Below are 24,174 nucleotides of genomic sequence, written 5' to 3' on the forward strand. Positions count from 1 at the left end.
GACACCCTGAGACCGAAGGGCTACGAAGTGCAGATGGACGCCCTGATTGTCGGAGCCCTGGGCACCTGGGACCCCTGCAACGAGCGTGTGCTGCGGACCTGCGGGATCAGTCGATGCTACACACAGCTCATGCGGCACCTCATGGTCTCAGACACCATCCGATGGTCCAGGGACATCTACATCAAGCACATCAAAGGCCACCGACAGTACCAGGAGGCGTGAGCCAGAGTGCCATCGTTCTCCCACTACGAGAAAGGGACCAAGTGACCTTCTCCGTTGGATCATATGAATCATAGAATCATAGAATCATAGAATATCAGAGTTGGAAGGGACCTCAAGAGGTCATCTAGTCCAACCCCCTGCTCAAAGCAGGACCAATTCCCAGCTAAATCATCCCAGCCAGGGCTTTGTCAAGGCGGAACTTAAAAACCTCCAAGGAAGGAGACTCCACCACCTCCCTAGGTAACGCATTCCAGTGTTTCACCACCCTCCTAGTGAAATAGTTTTTCCTGATATCCAACCTGGACTTCCCCCACCGCAACTTGAGACCATTGCTCCTTGTTCTGTCATCTGCCACCACTGAGAACAGCCGAGCTCCATCCTCTTTGGAACCCCCCTTCAGGTAGTTGAAGGCTGCTATCAAATCCCCCCTCATTCTTCTCTTCTGGAGACTAAACAATCCCAGTTCTCTCAGCCTCTCCTCATAAGTCATATGCTCCAGACCCCTAATCATTTTTGTTGCCCTCCGCTGGACTCTTTCCAATTTTTCCACATCCTTCTTGTAGTGTGGGGCCCAAAACTGGACACAGTATTCCAGATGAGGCCTCACCAATGTCGAATAAAGGGGAACGATCACGTTCCTCGATCTGCTGGCAATGCCCCTACTTATACAGCCCAAAATGCCGTTAGCCTTCTTGGCAACAAGAGCACACTGTTGACTCATATCCAGCTTCTCGTCCACTGTGACCCCTAGGTCCTTTTCAGCAGAACTGCTACCTAGCCATTCGGTCCCTAGTCTGTAGCAGTGCATGGGATTCTTCCGTCCTAAGTGCAGGACTCTGCACTTGTCCTTGTTGAACCTCATCAGGTTTTTTTCTGCCCAATCCTCTAATTTGTCTAGGTCCCTCTGTATCCGATCCCTACCCTCTAGTGTATCTACCACGCCTCCTAGTTTAGTGTCATCTGCAAACTTGCTGAGAGTGCAGTCCACACCATCCTCCAGATCATTAATAAAGATATTAAACAAAACCGGCCCCAGGACCGACCCTTGGGGCACTCCACTTGAAACCGGCTGCCAACTAGACATGGAGCCATTGATCACTACCCGTTGAGCCCGACGATCTAGCCAGCTTTCTATCCACCTTACAGTCCATTCATCCAGCCCATACTTCTTTAACTTGGTGGCAAGAATACTGTGGGAGACAGTATCAAAAGCTTTGCTAAAGTCAAGAAATAACACATCCACTGCTTTCCCCTCATCCACAGAGCCAGTTATCTCATCATAGAAGGCAATTAGGTTAGTCAGGCACGACTTCCCCTTCGTGAATCCATGCTGACTGTTCCTGATCACTTTCCTTTCCTCTAAATGTTTCATAATTGATTCCTTGAGGACCTGCTCCATAATTTTTCCAGGGACTGAGGTGAGGCTGACTGGCCTGTAGTTCCCCGGATCCTCCTTCTTCCCTTTTTTAAAGATGGGCACTACATTAGCCTTTTTCCAGTCATCTGGGACCTCCCCCGATCGCCATGAGTTTTCAAAAATAATGGCTAATGGCTCTGCAATCTCACCCGCCAACTCCTTTAGCACCCTCGGATGCAGCGCATCCGGCCCCATGGACTTGTGCACGTCCAGTTTTTCTAAATAGTCCCGAACCACTTCTTTCTCCACAGAGGGCTGGTCACCTTCTCCCCATGCTGTACTGCCCAGTGCAGCAATCTGGGAGCTGACCTTGTGCGTGAAGACAGAGGCAAAAAAAATCATTGAGTACATTAGCTTTTTCCACATCCTCGGTCACTAGGTTGCCTCCCTCATTCAGTAAGGGGCCCACACTTTCCTGGATTTTCTTCTTCTTGCTAACATACCTGAAGAAACCCTTCTTGTTACTCTTAACATCTCTTGCTAACTGCAACTCCAAGTGTGATTTGGCCTTCCTGATTTCACTCCTGCACGCCTGAGCAATATTTTTATACTCCTCCCTGGTCATTTGTCCAATCTTCCACTTCTTATAAGCCTCTTTTTTGCGTTTAAGATCAGCAAGGATTTCACTGTTTAGCCAAGCTGGTTGCCTGCCATATTTACTATTCTTTCTACACATCGGGATGGTTTGTTCCTGCAACCTCAATAAGGATTCTTTAAAATACAGCCAGCTCTCCTGGACCCCTTTGCCCTTCATGTTATTCTCCCAGGGGATCCTGCCCATCTGTTCCCTGAGGGAGTCAAAGCCAAATGAACTGGAACCATAAACTCCCTGAACATTAAATCTCACCAAATGAGGGTCAATCCATCCTCATCATCATATCCACTCATTATACTCCACACCCGAACATAGCCACTTTATGAACTTCATACCCTCATATCTCAATGTCTGTACTTTGACCCATCAATCCTTTACCCCCAATTGGGGATATTACAGATTATGTATTCCTTATGCCACCAGACCTTAAACCAAATTTTCCACCCTCGATAATCTGTATGTTATTCCCTGATAACTAGAAACTTCTATACTCAAACTCTGTTCACCTTTTTTTTAAACATCATCTTAATAAAATTTTTAAATCTGTTGCTAACAGAATGCAGTTCTGAGGAATAGTTTTTGCCGCCCTCAATAAGGCTAATGCACCGGTGCAGAGGGGTGTTTACTGCCTCAAATAAGGCAAAGGTTGTATTGAGTCTGGACATAATGAATTAAGGTTATTGTTAAATGAGATGCATCTAGATATGGGGAATGAATGTGTGTGTGTGAATGAATGAAGGGGGGCTATGAACTGCTGACCAGGTCTAAGACTAAGCTGACTCCAGCCACCCCAGGGCTACCCCATGTGGGAGTTCAGAAAGCAAGGGGGGCGGGATCAGCTGAACCTTGTGACCCAGCGGAGAGGTTTCCCTTACTTATGAGCTGCTGATCAGGTCCAGACATAAGCCGCTATTCGGTGGAACCCGTGGCCCAGTGGACCCTTTCCCTGGGATGTGAGAATTTTCTCTAGTTTATGAGCCACTGATCTAGGGGACAGGGCACTCCCCACCTGTGTGATTGAAATATTGGAGGAGGGAAAGGAACAGGTTAATTTGAAAATTCATCTTGGCCTAGAGATAAAGAGAAAGCTGCTCTGCATACAATGTCAAGAATCAACACAGTCTGCCTTGCTCTGCATGCCAAGCACCAAAAAACCCAGCTGGCTGTGAAAAATATAGACAGAGGCAAAACAAAGGCAACACAAGTTGCAAGACTGAGATTACATTTGCAAAGGTTGGCCACCCAGTGAGACCAACAGTCTGCCTTTGCGACCCTGGAGCCATTGTGGTTGGGGGACTGTGACGGGGTTGGAACTCACCACCGCGACGCCTCCCGCTGGTTGCTCTGGCAATTAGCTCAGTCCATGGGGAGCGCCCTCTGCTGGCAGTGTCCCGTCCATCTCTTGTCCTCCATTGGTGTCTGGACCCACGTTGCTCCCCGCTTGATGATGTCCTTCTTTAGTCCATCCTCACCCCCTTCCAAGGGGGTGGAGGGTGTTCAGCAGTCCTTGCACTGGCCTCAGTGGCCAATCACAACCTCTAAAGTCTAGCCCCTTGTCTCAAGGGCTGGTTGCAGTTTGTCTCAGCCACACTACTGCATGGCCAGGTGCAGTACAAGGGGGAAGGGGAGGATCCAGGCCCGCCCGCTACTCTGGGTCCCGACCCAGGAACCCTCTAGTGGCAGCCTCCCTGCCCTCCTTCTCTCCCCTTGTCCAACTGTCCCTGGGCCACTTCCCCTCTGGTCCCTCGCACTCTCTAGGCCCTTTCTCTCAGGGCCTGCAGTCTGGCAGGTATTTGGCCGGAGCCCTCCTATGCCCCCCCCAGAGCCTGCCCAGCACTGCTCTGTCCGAGGTGTTGGTCTCCTGCTCTGGAGACAGACGTTCCCCCATGAATATCTGGGACAGACTGCCTGCTGCTCTTCTGGGCAGCCTTTATATAGGGCCTAGCCTAGCCCTGATTGCCTGGCTCTAATGTCGGCCCAGAATTAAGCCCTTTCCTGATTGACTGCCAGCCTGTGCAGTCGCTCTGGCCTACTCTAGCCCCGTCTCACATGGGGGTGGGGCACTCGCCCCACCACAGGATGCTGAAGAAGCCACAGGCAGTTGGCCTGGACTGGAATACTGAGCAAAGGTCTCTGAAAGGGACGCCCCAAGAGACCCCAGGGCGGAAAAAACCCAAGAGCAGAAGGAAGTTGGAGATTTTTTTGCAGTGCTCCTCTGTACAACCTGTGCACAGGATAACCTCCCATCCACCTCTCTCTCTCTCCCTCTCTCCTACCTCCAGGCCTGGCCAGCCCGGGCAGTATGAAGAGGGGAAAAAAAAAAGGTTGCAGGTGGGTCTACCCCCAGTCGTAGCAGGACCGGGCAATAAGAGGAGTTGGAAGAGAAGAGATGTGTACCTAACAGCTAGAGAAAATTGAAATGTTAAAAAAATGGAAAACCAGTTGGAAACCTTAAGGGGCATGGTGGCAGGACTAAGGGAAAGCAGTAAATATAGGCATGGGGAATTTAATCCCCTGGAACAATAATTTGAATGATAAAATCTGAGTTGATTGGGGTGTCCTTTTGGGAAAATAAACAAGTGATTTAAGGAAAAAATAAGTTAACTCTGTAGTTGCTGGAAGTAATTATCAGTTATATTTTGAAAAAACGATAAAAAGAAAAAAGAATTCTTGGTTTCTTTGCAACCATTCTGAAGGAAAAATGGGCCCTTTTCCAAAGAAATGTCTGTAAATAAATTCAGGCAAAGAGACTATTTAATTAAAATCATTTGGCTATGAACATTTTAGTTGGATTAGAAAAAAACATACAGAGTGTCTTTTGGAATGTAACCACCCAAAATGTCTGAAGGAATGTCAAGGAAAAGAACATGTGTAGTGTATATTGTAACAGGGGCAAGGAAAATAAAAATATGAAGTGCTACTTAATTAAAATCCTATTAGGCTCCAAGGGGCTACAATAGGTGGTGTTTTCCTTTTTGGATCACTGTGTGTTTTTGAAAACAGGAGTTAAAGGTGACAGGCAATCAGAACTCTGGTAAAAGTTAATTGTGTCCCTTTTAAGTAAAAGATTTTAACCTGTGAATGGCTTGATACCGGCTGCCATCTAGACATTGAGCCGTTGATCACTATCCGTTGAGCCCGATGATCTAGCCAGCTTTCTATCCACCTTATAGTTAATTCATCCAATCCATACTTCTTTAACTTGTTGGCAAGAACACTGTGGGAGACTATATCAAAAGCTTGGCTAAAGTCCAGGTATATCACGTCCACCTCTTTCTCCATATCCACAGAGCCAGTTATCTCATCATAGAAGGCAATTAGGTTAGTCAGGCATGACTTACCCTTAGTGAATCCATGTTGACTGTTCCTGATCACCTTCCTCTCCTCCAAGTGCTTCAAAATGGATTCCTTGAGGGCCTGCTCCATGGTTTTTCCAGGGATTGAGGTGAGGCTGACCGGTCCATAGTTCCCTGGATTCTCCTTCTTCCCCTTTTTAAAGATGGGCACTACATTTGCCTTTTTCCAATTGTCTGGGACCTCCCCCGATCGCCACGAGTTTTCAAAGATAATGGCCAATGGCTCTGCAATCACACCAGCCAACTCCCTCAGCACCCTTGGATGCATTAGATCCGGCCCCATGGACTTGTGCATGTCCAGCTTTTCTAAATAATCCTTAACCTGTTCTTTCGTGACTGAGACTGCTCACCTCCTCCCCATACTGTGTAGCCCAGTGCAGTAGTCTGGGAGCTGACCTTGTCTGTGAAAACAGAGGCAAAAAAAGCATTGAGTACTTCAGCTTTTTCTACATCATCTGTCACTATGTTGCCTCCCCCATTCAGTAAGGGTCCCACACTTTCCCTGACCACCTTTGTCTTAAACATACAGCGAAGGGTAGCATAAAATCCCTCCTTTACCTGTAAGGGGTTAAGAAGCTCAAATAACCTGATTGGCACCTGACCAAAAGGACCAATAAGGGAAGAAGATACTTTCAGATCTGTGGGGGAAGGTTTTGTTTGTGCTCTCTTTGTTGTTCTCTCTTGGACAGAGAGGGACCAGGGCAGGAAAAAAAAATCTCCTAAAACCCTACCTGAAATAAGCATCTAAGATTACAAAAATTGTAAGTAATAGCAAGGAAATGTGTTAGATTCTCTTTTGTTTTAGCTTGTGAATTTTCCCTATGCTAACAGGTAATTTTATTCCTGTTTTGTAACTGGGGAGGAATCCTCTGGGTTTTAAATCTTTTTATTTACCCTGTAAAGTTATCTTCCATCCTGATTTTGCAGGTGTGATTCTTTTACTTTTTTTTAAATAAAACTCTTCTTTTAAGAAACGGATTGATTTTCAGTGTCCTAAAAACCAGGGATTTGGTCTGTGCTCACTTTGTTAACCTAACAGTTGGTATAGTATTCTCAAGCGACCACCACCCCCGGAAAGGGGGTGAAGAGGCTTGGGGGGATATTGCGGGGGGGATAGGGCTCCAAGTGGCCTCATCCCTGAATGTTTGTTTAAATCACTTGGTGGTGGCAGCAATACCGTCCAAGGACAAGGAAAGGAATTTGTGCCTTGAGGAAGTTTTAACCTAAACTGGTGGAATATAAGCTTAGAGGGTCTTTCATGTGGGTTCCCACATCTGTACCCCAGAGTTCAGAGTGGGGAGGGAACCCTGACAACCTTCTTGTTGCTAACATACCTGTCAAAGTCCTTCTTGTTTCCCTTCACATCCCTTGCTAGCTGCAACTTCAGTTGTGCTTTGGCCTTCCTGATTACACCCCTGCATGCTCGAGCAATATTTTCATACTCCTCCCTAGTCATCCGTCCAAGTTTCCACTTCTTGTAAGCTTCCTTTTTGTGTTTAAGCTCACCAAAGATTTCTCTGCTAAGCCAAGCTGGCTGCCTGCCATATTTGCTATTCTTTCTGCACATCAGGATGGTTTGTTCCTGTGCCCTCAATAAGGTTTCTTTAAAATACAGCCAGCTCTCCTGGACTCCTTGCCCCCTCATATTAGCCTCCCAGGGGATCCTGCCCATCAGTTCCTGGAGGGAGTCAAAGTCTGCTTTTCTGAAGTCCAGGGTCCGTAACCAGTTCCTTACCCACCTTTCAATTCTCATATCAATCCCCAACTTCTCCAATCAAACTAATAATTTCCCATGGAACTGTATCAAATGCCTCACTGAAATCCAGGGAGATTAGATCTACTACATTTCCTTTGTCTAAAAAATCAGTTATTGTCTCAAAGAAAGAGATCAGGTTGGTCTGGCACGATCCGCTTTTTGTAAAACCGTCTTGTATTTTATCCCAATTACCGTTAACCTCTGTGTCCTTAACGTCTTTCTCTCTCAAACTTTGTTCCAAGTCCTGGTGTACAACTGAGGTCAAACTAACAGGCCGGTAGTTTCCCTGATCACTTTCCCCCCCCGTTTCTTAAAAATAGGTACTACATTAGCAATTCCCTAGTCATAGGGTACGATGCTGCGTTCATCGATTGCTTGTCAGGTTTGCAATTTCACATGCCAGTGCATTTAATATTCTTGGATAGAAAAGAGGGAGGAGGTCTAGGAGACCAGAACATCTTTATGCTATAACACACTGTTGCAGTCGAGCAGCAAATGGGTTGATCCTGGCTTCGGGCCCACATTTCAACGGGATCCTGACATGACCCGAGAGCAGAGGAGGGTGCGCAGGGTGTGAAAAAGTGGGGTTTTTCCCTCATTATGTTGTATGTGAACCTAGGTGAGTCTTACTGTTTGGCATGACTGCTGTTCATGCCTCAGTTTCCCTGTGTATTGCACCAGTACCTAGGTGGTGGGAATAAGGGTGCATGACTTTTGCTGAGGCCCTCGGGAGGAGGTGAGGCTGCTCCAGCTGCCTGCACATCAGCTATGTCCGATTTCCTTTGGCACCAGGAGGGGATGCAACTGATTGACACGGGAAGCGAGACAAAGAGCAGAAGGAGGAGCAATGGGGGTGTCGGAGGTCGGGTCCCTGGAAGCTGGGCAGTCTGCAGCGTGGGACTGGAAGAGCGGGAGCCTAGGGCAATCTGCGGCATGGGACTGGAAGAGAGGGAGCCCAGGGCAGTCTGGGCCAGGACTCCCCGAGATGGACTTGGCTGAAAGTCACTGATTTCTGTGCTAACAAGTTCTGTTCTACGCTGTGTTCCTGTCGACTAATAAATCTCCTGTTTTACTGGCTGGCTGAGAGTCACGTCTGACTGTGGAGTTGGGGTGCAGGGCCCTCTGGCTTCCCCAGGAATCCCACCGGTGCAGACTCTCTGTGGGAAGTGCATGGTGTGGAAGGGGAGGCTGAATGTTCCAAGGTCAGACCCAGGGAGATGGTAGTTGTGGAAGCTTCTTCCCCTGGAGACAGTCTGCTCACAGAGAGGAGGTTCTCACAGAGTCCTGCCTGGCTTCGTAGGGAGCAGTGCCAGAGCATCGCCCGGGGACTCTGTGACACAAGGAACCGGACGGTCGTACAAAGCACTCGAGCACTCAGGACCCCGCCTCTTCCCGCCTCCACTCTGCCCCTGTCCTGCCTCTTCCTGCCCCACCCCCGCCCTGCTGCTTCCCCCATCCTGCCTCTTCCCACCCCTACCCCACTGCCTCTTCCTGCCCCTGCCCTGACTCTTCCCGCCCCCACTCTGTCCCCTGCTGATTCCCAAATGCCCTCACATGCTACAGGTTCACTTATTAGCGGTCCGAAGTTCGGGGCCTCATTTATGCTGGGCGCTGCACAAATGACCCCAGCTGAGATTGGGGCACCCCAATTATGCCAGGTGCAGCACAGACCCTGGCCAAAATTGGGCCCCCCCAGTGATTCTGTTTCCTTTTGATCCTGATCCTTTTCACAACCATTCCCCTTTTGCATCCATTTCCCTTTGATCCCGATTCACTTTGTTGTGAGCTTGACGAAACTTGCCAGCCCAGATCTCCTGCGTTCAGTCCGGAACCGCCAACGGTCCTGGCCTGTGTCTTCCTTCTCTGCCCTCCTTCCTTTGAGTGTGGGAAAGGATTCACGGCTCGCAGGCCAAAATCAGCGTCCGTAGCAACTCTGCCTGCCTAGCAGCTTCTCAGGACCCACCCGTCTGTAAGCTCCTGGCTCGGGCATGTTTTAATAAAGACAGAGCACCATTTATTTTGGTGCCTTGGGCCCAATGGCTCCCTGGCAGGAGATTAAAGCCGTGGCATAAATTGCTATGAACAGGGCAACTGGCCCACATCAGTGCTCGGGCGTGAAATTGCCTTAACAGCTCTCAGCTTGAGCTGCCAATCAGCTGTTTAGCGGGTGGCAGGAAGTGCACAGGGCAGGGAAGAGGCAGAGCTAGAGCGGGGCTTAGGGGGCGTGGGGGCGGAGCTTTGGGCCAGAGCACCCACGGGGAAAAATAAAGTTAGCACCTATGCCCCACCTTCAAGTTGCTTCCTGGCCCAAGAGACCAGTCCCTTACCCCAGGTCAACTGGTCCCCCTAGATCTCACCTGTAGCTGATCCTGAAATAAACTTTCTAAAGGTTCATTAACTAGGACAAAGGGATCAGAGAGTTATTTACAGGCAAAAGCCAGCAAACAGCTACAAACCAATGAGCTACCACTGAAATCATAGAATATAGAATATTAGGGTTGGAAGAGACCTTGGGAGGTATCTAGTCCAACCCCTGCTCAAAGCAGGACCAAAACCTACTAAATCAGTGGTTCTCAGACTTGTGTACTGGTGACGCCTTTCACCCAGCAAGCCTCTAAGTGTGACCCCCCTTATGAATTAACCCCCCTTTTTTTGTATATTTAACACCATTATAAATGCTGGAGGCAAAGCGGGGTTTGGGGTGGAGGCCCCCCCCATGTAATAACCTCACGACCCCCTGAGGGGTCCCAACTCCCAGTTTGAGAACCCCTGCACTAAATCATCCCAGCCAGGGCTCTGTCAAGCCGGACCTTAAAAACTTCTAAGGATGGAGATTCCACCACCTCCCTAGGGAACCCATTCCAGTGCTTCACCACCCTCCTAGTGACATAGGTTTTCCTAATATCCAACCTAGACCTCCCCCACTGCAACTTGAGACCATTGCTCCTGTTCTGTCATCTGCCATCACTGAGAACAGCTGAACTCCATCCTCTTTGGAACCCCCCTTCAGGTAGTTGAAGGCTGCTATCAAATCCCCCCTCATTCTTCTCTTCTGCAGACCAAACAAACCCAGTTCCCTTAGCCTCTCCTCATAAGTCATGTGCTCCAGCCCCCTGATCATTTTCGTTGCCCTCCACTGGACTCTCTCCAATTTGTCCACATCCCTTCTGTAGTAGGGGCCCAAAACTGGACGCAAAACTCCATATGTGGCCTCACCAGTGCCGAATAGAGGGGAATAATCACTTCCCTCAATCTGCTGGCAATGCTCCTACTAATACAGCCCAATATGTTCTTGGCAACAAGGGCACACTGCTGACGCATATCCAGGTTCTCATCCACTGTAATCTCCAGGTCCTTTTCTGCAGAACTGCTGCTTAGCGAGCCGGTCCCTAGTCTGTAGCAGTGCATGGGATTTTTCCATCCTAAGTGCAGGACTCTGCACTTGTCCTTGTTGAACCTCCTCAGATTTCTTTTGGCCCAATCCTCCAATTTGTCTAGGTCACTTTGGACCCTATCCCTGCCCTCCAGCGTATCTACCTCTCCCCCAGCTTATTGTCATCCGCAAACTTGCTGAGGGTGCAGGCCATCCCATCATCCAGATCATGGATAAAGATGTCAAAATCCACAGAGTCACAGAATTGTACTCGGGCGGCCAACCTTCCGGGGTTGTCTCCAGGAATTAAAGATAAACCTTGAATTAAAGATGATGTCACGCGAGGAATCTGTCCAAGCAACATTGAAAACCCTATGTTGTAGTGATCTGTCAGTTCGAAGCGTCTGTGAGGGCGGCCCTGGGAGGCAGCTCTGGGGATCTCTGGCCCTTCAGAGCTCAAACAGCTGAACGGATGCCGTTTTGGCTCGTCAAGGGGTTTTGTTCCTTTCCCCCAGTGGTCAAGATGTGGGGACGAGTCTTCTCTTCCCGGGTGTGGGAGTTGGGGAAACAATCAACACAGTCTTTGCAGGGCTGTCCTGAGGCATACACAGCGTATGTGGCTGCAGAGGGCACTGGAAAATGTGGGGCACCCCCCCTCACTGGCTGCAGTGCAGACTCCTCTCCTCTCTGGCCCATCCCTGCACTGGGCCAGCGGGCTTCTCCCTGACCCGACCCCCTGGCCCCTGCCCTCCGCCTTCTCACTCCTCAGCCAGCCAGCCAGCTGCTCACGGGGCTAGGAGCGAAAACTTTCATGTGAGTGAGCAGGGGGAGGTGGGCTAGGCTGGGAACACAGCAGGGGGGATACCCTGAGGCTGGGAAGAGAATGGGGGAGCCGAGCTTGGGGGGGTAGAGCCGGGCACGGGACCTTAGGGAGCAGGGGGGCAGAAGAGGAGCCGGGCTGGGAAGGGATAAAAGCAGGGGCTGTCTTTTGTCTTTGACCGAGGGAGAGTTCTAAACCCTGCAGAACTGAGTGGGATTTGAAAGGTCCCTTCAAGAACACAGCACCTTCTTCCTCCCCTGCGAGAAAGACCTTTTAAAACAGCCTTAAATGATCCAAACTAAGAGCCACAGTTCAAGTGAGACGTGGCTGCTTATGGCTCCAGCCCCACTGTTGAAGCATTGTTGAAACTGTGATCCCACTGAGCCGTGTGGGGCCACCTGGTGTGCAGATCAGGGCAGAAAAAAAGATGGGTGCCTGACTATAATTCCTGTTCTTATTAAACTGCACATCCCAAGCCCCTCGTTACTTGTCCGGGTGAGAGGGAAATGCTCTGTTTTAGGGAGAACAAAAGGCCATTTGGGAGTTGATGGCCCAGAGAGGTGGCAGGCAAGGGACTCAGCCATTGGTATCAGCTATTTCTTTTTTGTCATTCAAATGGATTTTGGGTCATGGCTGACATCCCACCATCATGTAAAATGCGTCCCTGTGGCCTTTTGACATGCACACTGAGGTATCTCACTGCCCAGTCCCTATCCTAGGAGGGGAGGAGGGGGAAGGCTGCAGGGTGATCTCCCACCTCCATGCAGCCTGTGGCCTGTTCTCGCCACTGCCAGGCTGGAGCCTCCACATTTATTTATTGACAACATTTGCAGAATTTTCAAATATTGTGCACACAATTTATTTTTTGGTGTGTAGTTCCCTCAGGAATATGGGGTGCTGGGCAGTTGCAGGGGGTCTGTGGTGGAGATCTCTGGGTGAGGTGCCACTGAGCATGGGGGTTGCTGGGCATAACGGGGGTACTGGGCAGGGGGGCGGTGTGGCGGGGCACCCTGGCAGTGCAGGACCAGGGTTGGGGGCACAGGTGGGAGTGAAGTACAGGGGTTAGGGGTGAAGGCAGCACTATTAAACTGTTTCTAATAAAGTGTGCATGTGGCAAGATTTCCAATACCGTAAGTTTATGTTTGTGTAGCTAAGAGCAAGTCGGGCATAGGGGCACCGGTTTTATAATACTCCATAGGGCCCCATAAATCCTAAGGACGCCCCTGTTTGTCAGTTCTTAGCTCGTGCTTGTAGCCTGGGTGAGAGCTGGCACCTGGCCTGCCAGCATCACGGCATCTGTTTTAAAGCATGCCCTGAATACGTCCTCTTGTCTGCTCTATGCCCTTCTACTTTTTACTGGCTATAAGGGTGAGTGATCGGGGCCGCAAGGAGCGAGCAGGGGGCGGGGTCTTGGGGGAAGAGGTGGCACGGGGGCGGGGCATCAAGGGAAAGGGGCGGCACAGGGGGCAGGACCTCGGCTTGGGTGTTGGTGGTCCCCCCACTTTTAGGAAGCTTCCGCCGCTCCTGTCTAAAAGGGACCCCCAAGAGGTCACTGAGTCAAGCCCCCTGCATTGATGCAGTACCAAGTAACCTTATAATTAGAGCCAAGTGACCAAACCAGCCAAATAGAAAAGACTTTGGTCTCACCCCACTGGCTAACCATAAGTCATACAAGCAATTCCCTTATACACTCCAGTTTCCCAGTATCCCCACCAGTGCCACTCGTTATGGGGATGAATGGTTATGAAAACCAATACCCCAGTGTCACATTATTGACTTGAACTGGGACCATATAGAACATGGTTGCAACCAAGATCCTGTAGGGGCACCAAATCTTGTATAAAAGGGGTTTAAGGAAAGGTTATGGTTTGCTGGTTATGATTATGCTGTCTATATGTGTGTAGCATTTTGTAGTTGAAGTTATGAATATTGGCTCTATACTGTCTGTGTTTCAAACTTATGTTTTGCTTCTGGGTGACACCCCAGACAAGTTGGTGTCAGCTCTGCCTAGCCTGCTTGATGGCCTATCAAGGACCATCAGCTATACAATTGACCCATTGAGAGAAGGCAGCTATGCCTTGAGACTCAGCAAAGTATGCAGGGACTTGCCCATGTGACTCCAGACTCCATTTTGCTGTAATTTTCCACAGTAAGAACAAAGAGGTGTCCTTACACCTGGAAAAGACTATATAAGGCTGATGCCTCATCTCCATCTTGTCTTCAGTACCTCTTCTTACCTCTGGAGGGACTTTGCTACAAACGGAAGCTCTGAACAAAGGACTGACTGACCCATCCCAGGTGGGGATGGACTCCAGAGACTTGATTTGAACCTGAAGTTTATGCTATCACGGATACAAGCCTGAACCAAGAACTAGTTTCAGAGGGGTAGCCGTGTTAGTCTGGATCTGTAAAAGCAGCAAAGAGTCCTGTGGCACCTTATAGACTAACAGACATATTGGAGCATAAGCTTTTGTGGGTGAATACCCATTGCATGCTTCCGAAGAAGTGGGTATTCACCCATGAAAGCTCATGCTCCAATACGTCTGTTAGTCTATAAGGTGCCACAGGACTCTTTGCTGCTGTATCTAGTTTGCATATCAATTCAAGTTCAGCAGTTTCTCGTTGGAGTCTGTTTTTGAAGCTTTTCTGTTGCAAAATTGCCACACAGAAAAGCTTCAAAAACAGACTCCAACGAGAAACTGCTGAACTTGAATTGATATGCGAACTAGATACAATCAACTTAGGCTTGAATAGAGACTGGGAATGGCTGAGCCATTACAAACATTGAATCTATTTCACCATGTTAAGTATTCTCACACCTCTTATCCAACTGTCTGTACTGGGCTATCTTGATTAGCACTACAAAAGGTTTTTCTCTTACTTAATTAGCCTCTTAGAATTGGTAGGACAACTCCCACCTTTTCATGCTCTCTGTATGTGTATATATCTCCGCACTATATGTTCCATTCTATGCATCCGATGAAGTGGGCTGTAGCCTATGAAAGCTTATGCTCAAATAAATTTGTTAGTCTCTAAGGTGCCACAAGTACTCCTGTTCTTTTTGCGGATACAGACTAACATGGCTGCTACTCTGAAACCATACATTATTAAAGGTTAATACCTAAGGTAGAAAGGAAAAGAGGGCGGGGGGGATCTCACCGCTCCCTGACGCTTGAGCTGGTCGGGGTTCCCAGGTGATAGTGGTAGCTCAGGATCCTGAGGGCAGGAGACAGGCAGAGCCCCCAGCACGATCAGTCAGGAGAAGATGGAGTCCCAGTGGAACTGATGCATAGTTTGGATCTAAGCATCAGAAAACTGACTGGAGGGTGAGTAGGGATTTTTGTAGAGAAAATACAATGGTTCAAGGGAGAACACTAGATTTGTTTATAGGTAAGCTGATGACTCAAGGGTTTTCTTTAGACTAGACAATAGGAGCTGATCACTCTTGGCTATGGGTGGTATTTTCTTCCAGGGAGCTCACAATGCAACTAGGCTGCTTCAGTATTTTGGATATCAATCAAATATATCAGAGGGATAAATATCAGGGAGGGAGAGGAATTATTTAAGCTTAGTACCAATGTGGACACAAGAACTAATGGATATAAACTGGACATTAGGAAGTTTAAACTTGAAATTAGATGAAGGTTTCTAACCATTCGAGGAGTGTAGTTCTGGAACAGCCTCCCAAGGGGAGTAGTGGGGGCAAAAGAAATATCTGGCTTCAAGACTAAGCTTGATAAGTTTATGGAGGGGATGGTATGATGGGATAGCCTAATTTTGGCAATTAATTGATCTTTGATTATTAGCAGATAAATATGCCCAATGGTCTGTGCTGGGATGTTAGATGGGGTGGGATCTGAGTTACTACAGAGAATTCTTTCCTGGGTGCTGGCTGGTGAGTCTTGCCCACATGCTCAGGGTTTAACTGATAGCCATATTTGGGGTCGGGAAGGAATTTTCCTCCAGGGAAGATTGGCAGAAGCCCTGGAGGTTTTTCACCTTCCTCTGCAGCGTGGGGCACGGGTCACTTGCTGGAGGATTCACTGCATCTTGAAGTCTTTAAACCACGATTTGAGGACTTCAATAACTCAGGCATAGGTTAGGGGTTTGTTAAAGCAGTGGGTGGGTGAGATTCTGTGGCCTGCGTTGTGCAGGAGGTCAGACTAGATAATCACAATGGTCCCTTCTGACCTTAAAGTCTATGAGTCATTACTAGAATTGGTCATAACTGCTGAGCTGGGTGTGTGCAGGCGTAGGTGTCACGGACTCACAGATTGTGCCCATTCTTGGCCCCGTGCGGTCCGTGGGGGGGTGCCCCTTTCAGTGCAACAGCCCTTCTCGGGGGTCCACTCTCTCTCGGGGTCAGGCCCCTCCACCTCCTGGAGCCGCACCTCTCTGAGCCTTAGCACGTCTGTTTCTGCCGTGGGCCCCCTCAGGGAGTCCACTCACTCTGGACCCCCGGGGCCTCCACCCCCAAAGGGGTTGATGCCACCCTGTTCTCTAGACTGGAGTGAGTCTCAGCCAGCATAAAACAGGAGGGTTTATTGAGAGTTGAACACAGCACAGGAAACTCTCAGGGCCTCAGGCCTGGCCTCCCTCAGCCCAGCACATCCCAGTCTCTCTGCATCCAGGTGGGCTCTGCCTGTTCCCCTCTCCAGCCCCGAGCCCCCCTGCTCCCAGCTGGGCATCTGAGATCACCGGCCCCAGGCCCCGCCTCTGTCCATTGTCTTCTCTCTAGGGAAACAGGGTCATAAACCGGGGCCTCCTCTCCTCGCTTCTGTCCTCTGGCTGGAACCGACTGGTTAGGTCACTGGGTCTTCACTCTGCAGCCCATTGTCCGCCCACTGGCCAGAACCGGCTGCGTCTCCTCAGCTGGGCCTCCGGGTCACCAGGTCGTAAGGTCACCGGTCGCTGGGGTACCCATCCTCCCAGCCATCGGCTGGGTCCCCAAGTCCTCTCTCCGGTCCTCTGCAAAACACACTCCCTTTCCCCTCACCTCGTTAAACCAGTAACACCCAGGGAAACTGAGTCCCACCCCCTCCACATGCAAACCATTGAAACGCCACAGAAAACAAGAAAACCCCCCCACTTCATCACAGTAGGTTTATTAGCATCTGGAGTAGAGATTCCCAGGATGCAGTGCTTCCCTGCTTTTTCTGGTCCCAGAGTTCAGTGCAGTTCTCTGTTCTCCATTCTATATGTAAATTGAGATGTCTTCCTGTTCCATCTTTCATGCAGATGAGGCTAGGGGAGTTGTCTCTGCTCTCCATTCTGTATGCTAATGGAGATGTCTTAATCTTGTCATCCTTGTTAGGAGGGGTCTAGGTGTGTCTCCCAATGCCCTTCACTGCTCTCTGCAAGTTTTTTCCTCTGATGGGTTTTGGTTTAAGCAGAGGTTGGGGCGGGGTGTCTTTCATGAGTCAGGCTGGATACTGCACCCTGGTTCCCCAGGAACACAGAGCTGACTGGTATCATGGCACTCTCAGTTGGGTCCCGCCAGAACCAGCATTGTTACACCCAGTAAAAGAAAAAAGGTTCTTCCGATCCCAAAGGACCAAGCCCCAGACCCAGGTCAATATACAAGTCAGATCTTACCCACAAATCACACTGTTGCCAGTCCTTTAGAATCTAAAATCTAACGGTTTATTCATAAAAAGAAAAAGATATAGATGAGAGCTAGAATTGGTTAAATAGAATCAATTACATACACTAATGGCAAAATTCTTGGTTCAGGCTTGTAGCAGTGATGGAATAAGCTGCAGGTTCAAATCAAGTCTCTGGAGTCCATCCCCACCTGGGATGGGTCATTCAGTCCTTTGTTCAGAGCTTCAGTCTGTAGCAAGTGCCTCCAGATGCAGGAATCAAGATTGAAGATAAGATGGAGGAGATTCAACAGCCTTTTATAGTCTCTGCCCATGGAAGAACACCTTTAGTTTTTACTGTGGAAAATCACAGCAGCAAGATGGAGTCTGGAGTCACATGGGCAAGTTACCATTGTTTACCTGTTAGTTTGAACGTTCCCAGTTGAGCTCAGATGTGGATTGGCATCTCCCAAAGTCCATTGTCTGTTTAATGTTTTTTGATTGGGCACTTCCTGAGAATAGTCCCTTCTCAAGAAGCTGACCAAATGCTTCATTGAGGCTACTTAGAATCAAAACATATTAAGATACAAGCACATAGCCAATATTCATAACTTCAACTACAAAAACAATACACACACACAGATAGCATAATCATACCCAGCAAATCATAACCTTTCCATAGACACCTTACACAACAACCTTTGTACAATATTTGCTGCAAATATATAACAGTGGTTGCAACAATGGTCTATGTTGTCAGTAACATCACATCCCACTAGACAGAATCAGCCATTCAGAGTGGAGCCAGGCTGAGGTTTATTGCTCCCGGGACAGGATCGCAGGGACAGCATAGCCAGTGGCCACAGGGGGCCCGTCCCTGGGGCTCGCCGGTCGGGCTCAGATGGACGTGATGTTCCCGATTTGGTGGGGATCCAGGTAGTGGTAGGGGATGGGCAGGGATTTGTTCCTCTCTTGGATCTCCTGGGAGATCTGGGCCAGGTGCCCCTGGAAGGCTGCGATCAGCCGCTTGGGCTCCTCCTCCGTGAAGTGCTCGTCAGGGTACGTGCTCAGGAGTCTCTGCAAGGGAACGGGAGGGGGTGAGGGACAGCTCGGAAGGGCTCCCTCACCCGGCGCTGAGATGCAGCCACTTCTGGGGAGGGGCAGTGGTTAGAAATGGATCCCTCACATGCCCCGGAGCATGAGGCAGTTGTTTAACAGCTGCATAGCAACACTGGGAGGAGTTCAGGCCAGGGAGGGAAGGAGACTCCTGCAGCCGGTTGAAACAACACAGTGGAATTTATGGGTGTTTGAACGGAATCCCCCAAATTGCAGCTGGGCTGAGACACCAGGGTTCATGCCCCGGCTCAGGTGAGACATCAGCAGGTCCTTTATTGTTACCACAAAGGGGGAAGAACACAACTGAACAGCTCATTAAAGAGACACGCCCAGCTGCAGCCCAGTGCCCCCTAGCGCCACCCTGGGGCCAGCCCTGCCAGCCAGGGGAGAGCGCCCCCTCTTGAGACACCGCGCACTCCCTGCCGCACAGAGCCCCCTAGTGCTGCCCTGGGGCCAGCCCTGCCTGCCAGGGGAGAGTGCCCCCTGCTGAGCCCCCCACCCCGCTCCCTGCCCCACAGCACCCCCTAGCGATGCCCTAGGGCTAGCCCTGCCAGCCTGGGGAGAGTGCCCCTTGCTGCCCCCACCCTGGTGCCTCCCCACAGCGTCCCCTAGCTCCCATGTCCTCACCGAATCCACTGGCTTGCAGCAGAGGACCCAAAGGGTGAGGACAATGTGGCTGGTGCTGTTGACCTCCGGAATGGTGTCCAGGTAGCTCTCCAGGGAGGTGGTGCCCTTGGCCTGGGGTGGGGGGTTCCTCATGGTGGCCGGGAAGTTGGGCATCCAGGCACCATGGTCGTACTGCGGCCCAGAGAGACCTCCCGCAGTCAGAGCAGCCAGGGACCTCCCCAGCCCAGCTGGGCACCCCCCATCCCAGTGGGGGACCAGCCTAGCCCAGCTGGGGATCCCCTCGGGCCCAGCCAGGGATCCCCTCCTCACCCCGCCCAGGGTGCACCAGCATAGGGAAGGTCTGGCTCAGCCAAGAGACCTGGGCACCCGGGGCTTGGTCAGAGTCTCACCCATGGGCAACGATTAGGAAAGTCAAGGCAGGGGTTGGGGGTGCTGAGCACAGCAGTGGGGGAGGGTCTTGGAGGACTGGAGCAGGGTCCTGATGTGTCCGGGGTCTCATTGGGGTTGGGTGCTGGGTGGGGGATTGGCTGCTAGAGCAGGGTCCTGGGGATTGAGGTGTCAGTGGGGTGGGGGGCAGGGTGGGGATGTCGGTGGCTGGACCCCAGGGTGCTGTGGGGTCAGAGTGGGGGTGTCAGTGGCTGGACGCCAGGGCCCCGTCGGGGGCAGGGAATGGGGCCCCAAGCACCTACCTGCCCATTATTGAGGGCAGCGTGCCGGGCCGAGCAGCAGTAGATCCACATAGTCAGGTACTTGATAAGCTCAGGGATGCTTTGCAGGGATGAGGGGAAGCCTGCGGGATGGACAATGGCATCACTGACCAGGCCCGGCTGTGGTCCCCTCCGCGGCCTTGGGGCTGGGACCGCTAGAGCTGGGTTTGATGCCTCCTTCTGCTGGATCCTCCCCTGGGGAGTCACTCCCTGCTCCGAGCTTCAGCTCCACCACACGCCTGCTCCCTGCCCTGCCAGTTCCTACGGCGGGGATGTTCCTAGTCACCCCACGGCCCCGTCCCACCACCATGACCCAGACCACCCTGTCCCAGTGGGGTCGGAGACCTTGCTCCCCATCCGGGGGTCATGATCCCTGCCTGCAGGGCCACTTGATATGAGCTGGGGTCTGGCCCCATTGACTCCAAATGGAGAGATGCCCGTTGACACCAGCTGGGATCTGGCCCCATTGACTCCAGTGGAGAGACACCCATTGACACCAACTGGATTCTGGCCCCATTGACTCCAGTGGAGAGATGCCCATTGACACCAGCCAGGATCTGGCTGGTAGTCATTTGGCCTCCTGAGATACGCAGTCCAGAGATGCCCCCCAGCAACCTCCGCATGGAGCCCGGTGACTAGCGCCTGCAGAGCTCTGCGTTCACATGACCCCTACCGGACGCCTCGTTCCCCAGGAAGCCTTCACGGAAGATCTCGTCTGCCCAGGCCTGCAGCTCACAGTCAGCCAGGACGTGGGCGTCGCTGCGGTAATAGTGTCTGACGATGCCGGAGATGAAGCTGGAAAGAGCAGAGATGTGTCATCTTGGTGGGTCAATGCAGGCCTCATCGCTCCCCAGTGCGCCAGCATCAGTCAGCCAGTGACCGCAAACAGCCCAGTGGTACCACGCACCCTTGCCTGTACCTAGTGTCCCCTCCACTTCACCCTTTCTTAGCTGTGGGAGCATGGCCTGGTGGCTCTGGCCTGACCTCCAGGTGATCCTGGATCTCGTCTACAGCAGAGTTGAAGTTTTCATTTCAAATTGGACTTGCTCTTGTGGAAGTTAACACATTAAACAAGAGTTGCCATTGACACAAAATGTCTTGGCTTGACTGAAACCAAGTGTTTCCTATCACCCCCAATGAGACCTTTTCATGGAATTTGGTTTTGGGCAAAATTCCCAAAAGTTTGACTTTTCCTCTCCCTTTTTCTATATTTACAAGTTTTCATTCATTTTTCCAAAGTTAACTGTACCTATTGGGTTCCGGGAAGTGGGCGGGCGTAAGCCCGCCCACTGCTAAAGGATCCCCCCCCAGCCTAAGGGGAGGATCCACAGGGCCTGGAACTCAAATAATTACGGGGGACAACTAATGTAAAAACAGGGACAGGAGTGTGGTCAAAGGGTCAAAAGAAGAGAACCAGACGGGGACACCGAGCAGAGAACCCCGGACAGCGCCCACTGCTCCTCAAAGGCTTCAAGGGAGCCAGTGGATGCCGCCCAGAGGAACTCTGCCCGGATACGTGAACGGACAGAGGATCGGAAACAGGCCCCGCAGTCACAGGCACCTCCATCGGCCAACCTCCTCTCCCTGGTTTTATAGATGGCCTGTTTAGCCAGTGCCAAGAGGAAGTTGACCAGGAGGTCCCGCGACTTTGTGGGGCCACGGATAGGGAGTGCATAAATGAGAAGGTGAGGGGAAAAGTGTAACCAAAAACGTAACATAATATCGGTGAGGAGCCGGTGTAGGGGCTGCAACCTGGCACACTCTAAGTAAACGTGAGCCGGGGTCTCCCTCACGCCGCAGAAAGGACAGGTGTCCGGGACTAGGGTAAACGGCGCCAAGTACACGCCCGTGCTCACGGCCCCATGAAGGAGCCGCCAGCTGATATCCCCGGCGGGCCTCGGGACCAGAGTGGAATAGAGGCTGGCCCACCGGGGCTTCTCACCCTCGACAGGTGGCAGGAGGTCCCGCCACTTTGTATCGGGGCGGGACACGAGGGTGAGGAAGTGAAGAGTGTGCAGCACGAGCGTGTATAGATGTTTCCTTGGCGCGGTCAGGAAACGAACCGGCTGCAAGTCGTGCAGCCGGCTCACGGAGAAGGGGCGGAGGGGCCGGTTGGGTCCACGGGGCAGGGGCCCGATGAAAAGGTCCGGAGGGCCAGGGGTGGAGGGTGGGCGGGGCGTGCCCTCATGCAGGATCCGGTCGAGGCAAACCCGAGCAGCGGGCGGCAAAGCGGCCCTCACCTCCTGAAGTACGCGCTGGGGAGTACAAGGCCTGGAGAGCCCCATGCGCCGAGCGAGCGTCAGGGGATCCAGCCAGTCTCCCCGGTCGTAGTCCAGGAGGTCTCCGACTCTAGTGACTTCTGCCAGGACCAACCTCTGGCGCACCGCGGGGGACTCCGCCACCTGCACACGGAGCTGGGGATTGTGTAGCAGGGGCTCCACGAGGAGATCTGCCCCCTCGGTGGCCGCCACGGACCTGGTCGCTGAGAACAGTTTCCAGGTCCGGAGGAGGTCCTGGTAGAAGACCGGCAGCCCGGAGAGGTCTCGCGGAAGCCCTCTCGGATCGAGATAAAAGAGCTGCCGGTCGTATCGGAGCCCTCGGAAGCGGCGCAGGAAGGCGTGCGCCAATACGCTCCACGCCGGATTACCTGCACCATAAAGGAGCCTCTGCAGGGCCTGGAGGCGGAAGACATGGACCTGAGTGTGGAGGCACTTCAGGCCCTGCCCTCCCTCCTCCAGGGGCAGATGGAGGACCCCTGCAGAGACCCAGTGCAGTCCTGGCCAAAAGAACTCCAGAATCACCCTCCGGAGGTCGGCCAGGAAGCCCGGGGCCGGGACCAGGGTGTTGAGACGGTGCCAGAGCATGGACAGGACTAGTTGATTGAGTACCAGTGCCCTCCCACGAAGGGAGAGGCACCGGAGTAGTCCTGTCCATTTCCGGAGCCGCTCCGTCACCCTGCCCTGTAAACCTTGCCAGTTCTCCGGCGGAGACGGATGCGTGGCAGAAAGGTAAACGCCGAGATAGAGCAGCGGACCTGCGCTCCGCCGGATGGCCTGAAGCGCGGGTGGGAGGGAGCTCGCCTGCCACCCGGCCCCTACCACCAGGCCAGAGCTCTTGACCCAGTTGACCCGGGCGGAGGAGGCCGCTGAGTACACGGTCTGGCAAGCCTCCACCCGCACCAAGTCGCCCGGGTCCTGGACCACGAGGAGCACATCGTCGGCATACGCCGACAGGACCAGCCGCAGCTCCGGTTCCCGAAGCGCCAACCCCGTCAACCTCTTGCGGAGGAGACAGAGGAAGGGCTCGATCGCCAGAGCGTACAGCTGGCCCGAGAGGGGGCACCCCTGCCGCACTCCCCGCCCGAAGCTGATCGGCTCGGTCAGGGTCCAGTTGAGCTTGACCAGACACTCTGCGGAGGCGTACAGCACCTGGAGAAAACCCACAAACTGGGGTCCGAAGCCTAACGCCTGCAGAGTGCCCAGGAGATACCCGTGGTCCACCCTGTCGAACGCCTTCTCCTGATCCAGGGACAGGAGGGCAAACGACAGACCATCCCTACACCCAAGTTCCAGAAGATCCCGGACCAGATAGAGGTTATCAAAAATGCTACGGCCCGGGACGGTGTAGGTCTGGTCTGGGTGGATCACGTCCTCCAGCACGGACCCCAGCCGCAGCGAGATGGCCTTGGCTACGATTTTGTAGTCCGTGCTGAGGAGCGAGACGGGACGCCAATTCCGTAAGTCGCGGAGGTCCCCCTTCTTCGGCAATAAGGTGAGCACGGCTCGCCTGCACGAAAGAGGGAGGACCCCGCTTCGCAAGGCCTCGGCCCAGACGGTGACTAGGTCCGGGCCGAGGACGTCCCAGAACACGCGGTAGAACTCCACGGTCAGCCCGTCCATGCCCGGAGATTTATTGGTGGGCATGCGGCGGAGGGCTTCCGAGAACTCGGCCAGAGAGAGAGGCGACTCCAGCCGGTTCCGGTCGCCCGCGCTGACCGTTGGGAGTCCGTCCCAGAGCATTCTGCAAGCGGTAGGGTCAGTCGGATCCGGGGAGAAAAGGTGTGCGTAGAAGGCCTTGGCCCTCTGGCACATCTCCACCGGATCCGTAAGGGGGGTGCCGTCCTCCGCTAGAAGGCAGGTGACGTGCTTCTTGGCCCCCTTCCTTTTCTCCAGGGCGTAGAAGAAGCGGGAGCCGCGATCCATCTCCCGAAGGAGGCGGATGCGGGATCGAACAAAAGCACCCCGGGCCCGATGATCGTCGAGGGCCCGGAGCTCCTCCCGCTTCTCCCGGCACGCTCCGCAAAGGGATGGATCCTCAGGGCTGGCGGCCAGACGCCTCTCTAGCTCCAAGACCTCCCGTTCCAACTGCTCTATCGCCACATCCCTCCGTCGGCTGGCGCCCCGGGTGTAATCACGGCAGAAGAGCCGGGCGCGCACCTTTCCTAGGTCCCACCATCGCCGCGCCGAGGGAAAGGCACGCCGCTGCCCTCGCCAGACCAGCCAGAACTCCCGGAAGGACGCCACGAAGCCCACATCCTCCAACAAGCTATTGTTAAAGTGCCAATAGGCCGGCCCCGGCCTCTCCCCACATAGAGAGGCCGTCA

The 24,174-nt window shown here is 52.4% G+C and overlaps 1 protein-coding gene across 1 annotated transcript in view; it reads right to left on the reverse strand.

Annotated features, from left to right (window-relative positions):
* Positions 1 to 16,757: 16,757 nt before the first annotated feature.
* LOC103307336 (hydroperoxide isomerase ALOXE3-like) overlaps positions 16,758 to 24,174 on the reverse strand; it is a 46,777-nt gene continuing 39,360 nt past the window's right edge. The window contains exons 11-14 of the mRNA XM_065569254.1: positions 20,245 to 20,366; positions 19,554 to 19,654; positions 18,865 to 19,035; positions 16,758 to 18,198 (exon numbers count right to left, since the gene is read on the reverse strand). Coding sequence (XP_065425326.1) covers positions 18,019 to 18,198; positions 18,865 to 19,035; positions 19,554 to 19,654; positions 20,245 to 20,366 — 574 coding nt within the window. The 3' untranslated portion in view covers positions 16,758 to 18,018. The remainder of the gene's footprint in view (positions 18,199 to 18,864; positions 19,036 to 19,553; positions 19,655 to 20,244; positions 20,367 to 24,174) is intronic.

The sequence above is a fragment of the Chrysemys picta genome, chromosome 16 (assembly GCF_011386835.1).
Source record: "Chrysemys picta bellii isolate R12L10 chromosome 16, ASM1138683v2, whole genome shotgun sequence".
Taxonomy (NCBI): domain Eukaryota; kingdom Metazoa; phylum Chordata; order Testudines; family Emydidae; genus Chrysemys; species Chrysemys picta.